The sequence below is a fragment of the Panthera onca genome, chromosome A1 (genome assembly GCF_046562875.1).
Source record: "Panthera onca isolate mPanOnc1 chromosome A1, mPanOnc1 haplotype 2, whole genome shotgun sequence".
Classification (NCBI taxonomy): domain Eukaryota; kingdom Metazoa; phylum Chordata; class Mammalia; order Carnivora; family Felidae; genus Panthera; species Panthera onca.
Window position 1 is genome coordinate 240,122,832 of NC_138339.1, and position 12,403 is coordinate 240,135,234.

A 12,403-nucleotide genomic window follows, 5' to 3' on the forward strand; every position below is an offset into this window, starting at 1 on the left:
TTTCTGCATTAACAGGATCATATGGTTCTTATCTTTTCTTTTATTAATGTGATGTATCACGTTGATAGATTTGTGAATGTTGAACCAGCCCTGCATCCCAGGAATGAATCCCACTTGATCATGGTGAATAATTCTTTTTATATGCTGTTGAATTCGATTTGCTAGTATCTTATTGAGAATTTTTGCATCCATATTCACCAGGGATTTGGCCTGTAGTTCTCTTTTTTTACTGGGTCTCTGTCCGGTTTAGGAATCAAAGTAATACTGGCTTCATAGAATGAGTCTGGAAGTTTTCCCTCCCTTTCTATTTTTTGGAATAGCTTGAGAAGGATAGGTATTATCTCTGCTTTAAACTTCTGGTAGAACTCCCCTGGGAAGCCATCTGGTTCTGGACTCTTATTTGTTGGAAGATTTTTGATAACTGATTCAATTTCTTCGCTGGTTATGGGTCTGTTCAAGCTTTCTATTTCCTCCTGAGTTTTGGAAGTGTGTGGGTGTTTCGGAATTTGTCCATTTCTTCTAGGTTGTCAAATTTGTTGGCATATAATTTTTCATAGTGTTCCCTGATAATTGCTTGTATCTCTGAGGGATTGGTTGTAATAATTCCCTTTTCATTCATGATTTTATCTGTTTGGGCCATCTCCCTTTTCTTTTTGAGAAGCCTGGCTAGAGGTCTATCAATTTTGTTTATTGTTTCAAAAAACCAACTCTTGGTTTCATTGATCTGCTCTATAGTTTTGTTTATTTCTGCTCTGATCTTTATTATTGCTCTTATTCTGCTGGATTTGGGGTGTCTTTGCTGTTCTGCTTCTAGTTCCTTTAGGTGTGCTGTTAGATTTTGTACTTGGGATTTTGCTTGTGTCTTGAGATAGGCCTGGATTGCAATGTATTTTCCTCTCAGGACTGCCTTTGCTGCATCCCAAAGCGTATGGATTGTTGTATTTTCATTTTCATTTGTTTCCATATATTTTTAAATTTCTTCTCTGATTGCCTGGTTGACCCATTCATTCTTTAGTAGGGTGTTCTTTAACCTCCATGCTTTTGGAGGTTTTCCAGACTTTTTCCTGTAACTGATTTCAAGTTTCATAGCATTGTGGTCTGAAAGTGTTCCTGGTGTGATCTCAATTCTTTTATACTTATGAAGGGCTGTTTTGTGACCCAGTATGTGATCTATCTTGGAGAATGTTCCATGTGCACTCGAGAAGAAAGTATATTCTGTTGCTTTGGGATGCAGAGTTCTAAATATATCTGTCAAGTCCATCTGATCCAATGTATCATTCAGGGCCCTTGTTTCTTTATTGATCTGTGTCTAGATGATCTATCCGTTGTTGTAAGTGGGATGTTAAAGTCCCCTGCAATGATCACATTCTTATCAATAAGGTTGCTTATGTTTGTGAGTTGTTTTATATATTTGGGGGCTTCCGTATTCGGCACATAGACATTTATAATTGTTAGCTCTTCCTGATGGATACTCCCTGTAATTATTTTATAGTGCCCTTCTTCATCTCTTGTTACAGCCTTTAATTTAAAGTCTAGTTTGTCTGATACAAGTATGGCTACTCCAGCTTTCTTTTGACTTCCAGTGGCATGATAAATAGTTCTCCATCCCCTCTCTTTCAATCTGAAGGTGTCCTCAGGTCTAAAATGAGTCTCTTGTAAACAGAAAATAGACGGGTCTTGTTTTTTTATCCATTCTGATACTCTATGTCTTTTGGTTGGCACATTTAGTCCATTTACGTTCAATGTTATTATAGAAAGATATGGGTTTAGAGTTGTTGTGGTGTCTGTAGGTTTCATGCTTGTAGCGATGTCTCCAGTACTTTGTTTCACAGGATCCCCCTTAGGATCTCTTGTAGGGCTGGTTTAGTGGTGAAGAATTCCTTCAGTTTTTGTCTGTTTGGGAAGACCTTTATCTCTCCTTCTATTCTAAATGACAGACTTGCTGGATAAAGGATTCTCGGTTGCATATTTTTTCTGTTCATCACATTGAAGATTTCCTGCCATTCCTTTCTGGCCTGCCAGGTTTCAGTAGAGAGATCCGTCACGAGTCTTATCGGTCTCCCTTTATGTATTACAGCACGTTTATCCCTAGCTGCTTTCAGAATTTTCTCTTTATCCTTGTATTTTGCCTGTATGACTATGATATGTCATGTAGAAGATTGATTCAAGTTATGTCTGAAGGGAGTTCTCTGTGCCTCTTGGATTTCAATGCCTTTTTCCTTCCCCAGATGCGGGAAGTTCTCAGCTATTATTTCTTCAAGTACACCTTCAGCACCTTTCCCTCTCTCTTCCTCCTCTGGAAGACCAATTATGCGTAGATTATTTCTCTTTAGTGCATCACTTAGTTCTCTAATTTTCCCCTCATACTCCTGAATTTTTTATCTTTTTCTCAGCTTCCTCTTTTTCCATAATTTTATCTTCTAGTTCACCTATTCTCTCCTCTGCCTCTTCAATCTGAGCCATGGTTGTCTCCATTTTATTTTGCAGTTCATTTATAGCATTTTTTAGCTCCTCCTGACTGTTCCTTAGTCTCTTGATCTCTGTAGTAATAGATTCTCTGCTATCCTCTATACTGTTTTCAAGCCCAGTGATTAATTTTATGACTATTATTCAAAATTCACTTTGTTATATTGTTTAAATCCATTTTGATCAGTTCATTAGCTGTTACTTCCTGGAGATTCTTTTGGGGGGAATTCTTCCATTTTGTCATTTTGTATAGTCCTTGCAGTGGTGCGGAACTGCAGGGCACTTCCCCTGTGCTGTCTTGAATAACTTGTGTTGGTGGGCGGGGCCACAGTCAGACCTGATGTCTGTCCCCAGCTCACTGCTAGGGCCACAGTCAGACTGGTGTGTGCCTTCTCTTCCCCTCTCCTAGGGGCGGGATTCACTGTGGGGTGGCATGGCCCGTCTGGGCTACTTGCACACTGCCAGGCTTGTGGTGCTGGGGATCTGGCGTATTAGCTGGGGTGGACTGGCAAGGTACACAGGGGCGGGAGGGGCAGGCTTAGCTCACTTATCCTTCGGAGATCCGCTTCGGGAGGGGCCCTGCGGCACCGGGAAGGAGTCAGGCCCACCGCCAGAGGGATGGATCCGCAGAAGCATAGTGTTGGGTGTTTGCATGGTGCAAGCAAGTTCCCTGGCAGGAACTGGTTCCCTTTGGGATTTTGGCTGGGGGATGGGCGAGGGAGATGGCTCTGGCGAATGCCTTTGTTCCCCACCAAGCTGAGCTCTGTCGTCCAGGGCTCAACAACTCTCTCTCCCATTGTCCTCCAGCCTTCCTGCTCTCCAAGCAGAGCTGTTAACTTATAACCTTCCAGATGTTAAGCCCCGCTTGCTGTCGGAACACACTCCGTCTGGCCCCTCCCCTTTTGCAAGCCAGACTTGGGGCCTCTGCTTGGCCGGCAGGCCTCCTCTCCGCCCCGGCTCCCTCCCACCAGTCTGTGTAGCGCGCACCACCTCTCCGCCCTTCCTACCCTCTTCCGTGGGCCTCTCGTCTGTGCTTGGCTCCAGAGAATCTGTTCTGCTAGTCTTCTGGCAGTTTTCTGGGTTATTTAGGCAGGTGTAGGGGTAATCTGAGTGATCAGCAGGACGCGGTGAGCCTAGCGTCCTCCTATGCCGCCATCTTCCCCTAACCCCCTGTAATTATTTCTTAAAGCAGACCACAGGATAAACTTTAAAGATATCAGGTTAAGGAATGAAAAATTTATTGTGTATACTTGAAATGTAAAATGACCTTAAGAAAAAATAAGAAGTAATTATTAAAATACCAAAGTATAATACAAATTTAAAACAGAGATCTTAGTGTGAGAAAAATCAATGTTCACCACCATCCTATTTATTTATATTCCATACACGTAAAGTTCATGTGTCATGACAACAATGCAAGTTTATTTGTTTATTTATTTATTTCTGTGGGAGAGAGAGACGGAGACAGAGCATGAGAGGCAGAGAGGCTGACACAGAATCGAAGCAGGCTCCAGGCTCTGAGCTGTCAGCACAGTGCCTGACGTGTGGCTCAAAATCACAAACCGTGAGATCATGACGTGGGCTGAAGTTGGACGCTTAACCAAATGAACCACCCAGGTGCCCTGATTTTTAGTTTACTTTTACATTAAAAAAGAAAAAGGGTTACCTAAACAATTCAAATGTATGTGAAAGTGGACCCATTTGCATTTAAACACATGAATCTTTAAGTATCCATATGCTCAAATACTGAAAATTTGAAACCATTTCACTTTTATTAAAACGATTTAAAGCTTATAGTCCAGCAGAAAAAGCACACGACTCAGATTGGAAATTTAGCAATCAGATGCATAGGTATGAATGCCAGCATCACTACTCACTGATATGGTGACCTTGGGCATGTCACTGGATCTAAATATCAATTTACTTATTAGTAAAATGTGAATAATCTATTCGATAGTTGGAAATGAATTATAAAATATGAATGCACACATGTGAAAGAAGCTTAAAAACCTGAAGTGCTATGTAATTGTTAGGTATCATCATCAAATACGTAACAAAAGTCTTGTGCAAGTAGAAACAAAAGACTTTTCTCTTTAATTTTTCCTCCCCCCCCAAGAATGCAGTTTTTCAAAATACGCAGCTCTCTCTGAAGATTTTGCATGAAACTCAAGTACTACCTCAGTATTCTGGAAAGATAAACTGTTACTGTGAAAGGGTAAATTAGCTGGGCTGTAAACAAATTTGCTAAGGAAATATCTAACATATTGGAAAACAAGCTGCCTTACTTGTTTGTGTACGAACAGGGCTGCCAATTACAAGTAAGTGGTACCATTAAGGCACCAAAAGCCAAATCTCTACCTGGAAATATTTTTTGATTATTCAAGTTAATAAATATACTTTAAAGTAAAAATTCGTATTCATTCATTCATTCATTCATTCATTTTTGAGAAAGCACACACATGTGTGCATGTGCAAGTCGGGGAAAGGCAAAGAGAGAATCCCAAGCAGGCTCCATGCTGTCAGCACAGAGCCTGATGTGGGGCTGGATCTCACAAAATCATGACCCAAGCTGAAATCAAGAGTCGATGCTTAACCAGCTGAGCCACCCAGGCCCCTATTTAAGTTCTCTCTACACCCAACATGGGGCTCAAACTTATGACCCCAAGATTAAGAGTCACACACTCTGACTCAGCCAGGTGCCCTGGAAATAAAAATTCTTATTATGAATGAATGTATAATGTATCTGGTCTTCCTACAAGACTGAACTCATTAATACATGTTTTAATCAAACTTTCATGTATTTATACTCTAAAGATCACTTAACATTATAACATTTAGCCTTAAAGTAGTCACAAAAGTACACCAGACTCACCTTAATACTGCCACCAACAACTTCCATTACCTTGCCTCGATACCACATAGTATCTGATCCTCTTACTGCACAGGCTTCTCCCTTTTTCCAGAAATAAGGCTCCAAAAGACCAAGGCATTTTAAATTACTTTGAATTTCATTCATCATTTTTGTTAGCTCAAATTCTGAAGAAATTATTAAAAATAGAAAGCATTTAGGAAGAATTTCCTCCCATTTTCAATATGAAATCATCAATAACCTTTAATAATCTCATCACCGGGATAATAGTATAAGGAACTACTAGAGCTTTAATAAAAATATAACTCCTTCAGTAGCTTCCATACGTTTCAAAACATGGAACTAACAGCATGTAAATAATTATTCTGATCTCTGGTTATAAATGTAAGCATAATTTTGGGAATAAAGCATGGTTAAAAGCTCTAAACACATTAACAGATAGCCTAATATAAAATAACTACCATGTTAACATAATGTCATTTTACCAGCATACTTAAGTAAAGTAGAACACAAGTCAGGTGTTACTTGATGCTTAGATAGACACAACATAATTCTGGGATATAAAATTAAAATTCTAATGTTGCTATTTGCTGCTAATTGGCTCATCATTTCCACAGTAAATACATATCCCCATAACTGATACCACTGAAGGCAAAGTATGGGGGCAACTGCCACATCAGTTCTACCACTTTAGTTGTGTGATCTTGTTTCTTTACCTCCATGAGCCTCAGTTTAATCTGTAAACCTGGTATGACAGAACCTGTCTCCATTATCAGTATTGCGGGGGATTAAATGTAAAACATCTAGCACATTGCCTGACAACGTAACAGTCAACCAGCTTTAGCTATGACTATTCACTTCTAGAATAGCAAATTGCACAGATTTGTTTTGTGTTTGAACCAGAAAAACAGGGTTTAGGAGGTCAACAAATGAGACAAAAATTTCAACAAATGCATAGCCATCATACCCCTATCCATAGCTGGAATACTTATTATGGAGCTAATGGACTTAAATACCCATGAGTGCTAGAGCTGCTGTCAGTTACAAAGTATGCTGGATGCACCCAGGTTGTAGTAAGGAGACATTTGTACATAAGCTTAAAGAGATAGCAGGAAGGAGATGAATATTCTCAAAGGGCTCCCAATCTCCAGTCATTCGTTGTGGTTTCTTTCCTCATTCTACAGAATATGAACTTTTGTATTCTTTTCTCTTGGAGAGCTCCCAAACTTGCATAAGTGCCAGGTCTTACAAACCTGGAACCAGCTCCATGTTTTTCTTACGCCCAGTGTCTATCCCTGATGTCTCAACAAATGATTTTTATGTGAAAAGCACTTTGCATGAGTTATTTTCACAAAAAACCTGTGAAAATGAGGTTAAATCTTGCCCAAGGTATTTCAATCTATGTATACTTCATAGAGAACTGGGCTGCTAGCTACTACTTTTAGTGATTAATCAATCCCACATAACATAAAAGATATTACCTGACAACTTAGGTACTACAAATATAGTTCCATCATCGCCAATGCAGCTGACTGTTGCCTCAAATACTTTCATGTTAGGAATAGCTGGTGGTTTGTAGCATCCAGTGGTTCTTGGTTCTGGAATTTTCTGCTTAAATTCAGATACCTTGTGTTCACTGATAACATCAGCAGCTTTTTTGTCAGGGTCAAAGTTAGTCTTAATACACTTTGTAACCATTGAATCTTCTTGTTCTGGGGGGATTTCCAAAGACTTCTCAGATGAATGGCTGTTATTTAATTTTTTAATTCTGTAACATCCAAAAAATAATATATCTAAACATGAGCAAATGAAAACATTCTTTGGAAAACGATATAAAGAGAGTCCTTCAAATATACTAGAAATTTAAAGAAAATATTTGTTCTAGTCTAGGATACATTAGTCTAATTTGTTACATAAAAAAGAGCATAATTTAAGTTATAATAAAAATTGTTTTAAATTATAAATCAGCTTGAGAAAAAAGTAATATAATTTCACTTAAATGTTTTAAATTACTGTCTCATATTTACATGTTATTCTGTCTTAAAATCTCAAAGTATGTTACAAGTATTGTACAATTAACTAGATCTTAAAGGGAAATACAACATCTTCAGGCTAATTCTAATTTAGTCCACAGACAGAACATACACACATTCTATGAAAATAATACAAATAATAAGTCCCTTAAAAATAATTCAGCACTACTGAGATAGTGTCAGTGGTAATAAGCTATAACTCATAATTTTTTTACTTCCTGTCATTCCCTTCCAGTTAAAAAAATGTACGCATACTATAAAAAAAACCTATAGGAAATATTGTTTATTTTCATAGCATTGTAGGTTTTTGTTTCTTCTACTTTCTTGTATTTTCTTTAAAAAAAAAAAGGAGATAAGCACTTGTGGGACAGCTACATAATTCTTCAACTAACATCGTTCTCACTTGGACTTCAGCCTTGAGACAGCTAATAGTTTTAGTGTCGTAAAAGCAGTAAAGAACATCACGGTGGTACTTGTTAGCAGTGTTAACTTGCCTAGCACTTTCCACTTTACCATTCTTTTACCAAGGAATTGCTTTAGCCTAAAGCCAGTGAACCTGAAAAGAGGCACATGCAGGATATCTTTACGCAGAGCCTTGCTGTATGCCAGTACACGCTACCATGCTTACCTAACTACTTCATGCCCCATTTTATTTTTGATTTCTCATTCTCCTACCATTACATCAGGACCGGGGTCCTGGCCCAAATAAGTTAATTTATAATAGTGCAAGATAAAAAAAGAGATCTGGCCACGTATGGTACAAAGTGGCTACTTGGAACATGTGTTTGCAGTTCTAATAGGCCTTGTATCTAGTAGGCAAGAAATAAAAAGCAGCAGCTAGGGCTATAGCAATATCCTCATCCTTTGCCTCTTGTACCAATGGTACCTTAAACCACAAACTTAGTACCTGAAAGGTCTTTAAATTTAAATATTGTTCAATTACTTTTCTGCTATCCATTCGTGTTTCACATAAACACATTTTGGTATATACCTACCACAATTTCCAACATAAAGCTTCAACATTTCTGTCTAAGCAAATGATGGCAAAGGGCTCAGATATGGTACCCAGTACGTAATTCTCTTTTCCTTTGGTTTAGAGTGTAAATGCCAAAGCAAAAGGGAAAACATAAAAGCAGAAATGTCAGTAGGGATTTAAAGATGTAAGAGCTAATGAGCCTGAATAAAGAAATAAGCAATCCTGAATGAATTTATTTCTGAGCTCACTTCTCAAGGTTAAGTTTATAAATCATTAGGAGCAAGCAAGATGAAATTCAGGTTTGAAAGCACACAGATATAAGGATTTACACAGGCAAATAAGAAGCCTTCATTATAAACTGGTGTTAAAAAAAAAAAAGTCCATACCTCCTTTCTCTCAAAGCCAAACCCTTTTTAATCAAATATTTAGAAACATCGACACGCTCTCCTTTCTCATCTCTGCAGAAAATTTTCACAGGTAATGGCCATGTTGTATTGTTTTCCTGCAGTGATTTAAGAAAACAGTAAATATGAAATACTAAAATGAAACCTTATAAACAACATACTTCTCACAGGCATTTCCTCCACATTTATCCAAGTCAGAAAAATAAATTTCCAACCTAGTAAAGTTATTTTGGTACCTGACTCTATCAGAGAGAAAATAACATGGAAGAGAGTCAAGTGGGACAGATAGTTGGTTTGTGAAATGTGTCAGGAAGACCTCACTGTCTTATCTTGTTTTAAAGTTTATTTATTTTGAGAAAGACACTGAGTAAGCAGGTGTGCATGAGTGGGGGAGGCAGAGAGGGAGAGACAGAGAGCAGGTTCTGCAACATCAGTGCAGAGCCCAAAGCAGGGTTCAAACCCACGAACTGCGAGATCATGACCTCAAAGTTGGACGCTCAACTGACTGAGCCACCCAGGCACCCCAGGAAGACTTCACTGTCAAGGTGAAACATGGGTGTATCTGTCAGGGGAGGCAGACTGCAAACTTTTCTTTCAGCCCAGAACAGGCTGGGGGAACATAAGTTACAAATTTGTCTATCTTCCTAAACCGTTTGCAAATTGTAGAACTGAAATGTATTTTCCCAGGTGTGCTCTGTGTGTGTGTGTGTGTGTGTGTGTGTGTGTGTGTGTGTGTGTAAAGAAAGGAAAGTGCTGCAAGGCCTATATACTCTGCTTCACATGGAATTAGGAAAATAGAGAAAGTACACATAGAAAAAGTAACACGGAAAAATTACCTAAGAAAATTCTAATCATTAACACAATAAAATTAACACAATAAAAGGTATCCCATTGGAATAAAAGTAAAGAAAGAATACTTTTAAGGGTTCTGAAAAAATATATCCCTCTTCTCAAACCTATACTTACACAAACACCCATTTTTACGCATACAATCAATATGATTTCACTAGAAGACTAACTCTTCAGTTTGTAAAGAATAGCAAAAGGCTTTAGAAATGCTCTCTAGCATGTTTTTTGACATGCAAATTATCAACTCAAGATTATTACTTTAGAAATGTTTTGATTAATTCATATAATAATCTATGGGGTATCTATAACAAACAGGTGTTATAACTTGAAATAAGACCAAAAAGGCTGTCAAAAAATCCAAATAGTTTGCTGTTATTTTCTCAACAATAAATTGTAGAAAACATCATTGTAACTGTTTAGCCCACTACACACCTGTAAGATTATGGTTGCTACAGCTCCAGTCAGGTACAATGAAAGACAGTCACAAGCTGTAGCTGTCCACTTGTCACTCCCACCAGTTGGTCTAAAACAACAAAAACAGACAACTTGTTTTATAACAAATAGCCTAAGATACAGAAATATAAAAGAACCACTATATGTATATATTCATATATATATGAACAAACTTCATATGTAGTGAGAAATCAATTAAAGCATGGCTTCTGTTATTTTCATAATTTTCTTCTGTTTTCATAGACTTTTGCTTATTCCTCTCTATTCTACTTAGGGATCATATCATATGCTAACATGTATATCTGTTCTGCAGCTACACTGAGAACCCTTAAAAAGGTAATGTTTTACGTATTTTTTTTTTTTTACCTATTATGTACATTTCATACATGCTGAGTAGACTATAAACTCTTGAGAGTGGGGATAACGTATTATGTGTTATGTCCATCATCATATCCCTAATGCCTAGGATAGTGCCTGGCACACAGAAAGCACTTTAAAACTATTTAATGGAAATTTAAAAAGAACAATCCCTTTGCAAGAATGATTCCACTGCCCAAACATTTTTGAAAGCTTTTTTCTGGAATTTAAATCTAATATGAATTGCTACCCATGAATATTAGCCTCAATAATTTATGGACAATTTATTTTTAATATTCATGGTAAAAATGTTCAATAGGGGCGCCTGCGTGGCTCAGCTGGTTAAGCATCTGACTTTATTTATTTATTTATTTACTTATTTGAATCCAAGTTAGTTAACATAGTGTAATAATGATTTCAGGAATAGCATCCAGCTCTTGATTTCGGCTCGGCCAGGATCTCACTCACAATCATGAGATCAAATCCTGTGTCAGGCCCCGCACTGAGCATGGAGCCTGCACAGGATTCTTTCTCTCCCTCTCTCTCTGCCCCCTCCCGCTCACGCGTGTGCTCTCTCAAAATAAGTAAACGTTTAAAAAAATGTTCAATAAATATTGACAGGTCAATGAAAAGCAGAATATTCAATTTCCTCGTCTATTTTAGTTTGTGGAATTGAAACTGACTTTCCATCAAATCCGCCTCCAAAGAATAAAGAACTGGTACCATGAAAGAGATTACAAGTATCATAATGCAGGCTCTAAAGGTTCTCTATACATGATTTCTAGATCTGGAGTTTCAATGGAGTCGACCCATCGGGTAAACAACTAACCTGGCCAATCTTTTCACATTAATGAGTGAACAAAACCAACTGTGCATGTAGTTTGACCAAGTAGGATTTAGTAAATATGCTACACTATTTACTAAGAAGCCCAAATGATGTTCTTAAGAATTAAGAATTTAAATTACCAGTGACTCTTAGAATTAGTTGTGGTTTTTAAAATTTATTATGACGATATTCAGATAAAAATCAGTGTTAACAGGGGCACCTGGGTGGCTCAGTTGGTTGAGTGTCCGACTTTGGCTCAGGTCATGATCTCGAGGCTCATGAGTTTGAGACCCACATCGGGCTTGCTGCTACTAGCCTCTCAGTGCAGAGCTCACTTCGGATCCTCAGTCCCCTTCTCTCTGCCCCTTCCCCACATGCACTCTCCCCCAAATAAATATTTAAAAATAATCAGTGTTAACATTAAGATTTTCTTATGCTCTATTATGAATATATATTTTGTAAATATTAACTTTTAAGATTATGAAAGTATTTACAACATTAAAAAATTCTTTGGTCTGTATTCATACAACTCTGTTTCAGTTGGGAAAGATGAAAAGGCTCTGGAAATGGATAGTGGTAAAGGTTGCACAACATTGTGAATATGTTTAATACAACTGAAATGTACACTGAAAATGGCAAAATATATATGTTTTGTGTATTTTACTATAAGAAAAAGATTTTTCAGAAGGGTAGTAAATCATAGTGATTAGAGCTCCAATTCTTCTTTTAAAATATCTACCTATTTATTTGTCTATAGCAGGGGAGGGACAGAGAGAGGCAGAGAGAGAATCCCAAGCAGGCTCTGAACTGTCACCACAGAGCCTGACTTGGGGCCTGATCTCACAAATTGTGAGATCATGACCTGAGCCAAAACCAAGAGTCAGGCGTTTAACCAAGCCACCCAGGCACTTTGCTCCAATTCTAAATTCAGACTTGTTTATAATCCTAGCTCAAAAGTTAATAGATGTATTACTCTGGAAAATAACCTCTTGAAGACTCAATTTTCTTATCTATAAATAATACCTTATCTATAGCTTAAAGGTTTATTGTGAGGATTAACTAGAGTAATGCCTGTAAGACAATTAACACAGGGTCCAGAAGTGCTAAAGGTTAGCCAGTATTAGACTCATGAAATAATGGTATTCCATTTGAGTCCAAAAGATATAATTC

At 37.7% G+C, this 12,403-nt stretch overlaps 1 protein-coding gene across 2 annotated transcripts in view; it reads right to left on the bottom strand.

Annotated features, from left to right (window-relative positions):
• RNF17 (ring finger protein 17) overlaps window positions 1-12,403 on the bottom strand; it is a 112,434-nt gene that overhangs the window by 32,138 nt on the left and 67,893 nt on the right. For both annotated transcript variants that reach the window (XM_078449852.2, XM_078449838.2), the window contains 4 exons: window positions 10,030-10,120; window positions 8,731-8,846; window positions 6,817-7,103; window positions 5,339-5,502 (listed from right to left, as the gene is read on the bottom strand). In XM_078449852.2, the coding sequence (XP_078305978.1) occupies window positions 5,339-5,502; window positions 6,817-7,103; window positions 8,731-8,846; window positions 10,030-10,120 (658 nt within the window). The remainder of the gene's footprint in view (window positions 1-5,338; window positions 5,503-6,816; window positions 7,104-8,730; window positions 8,847-10,029; window positions 10,121-12,403) is intronic.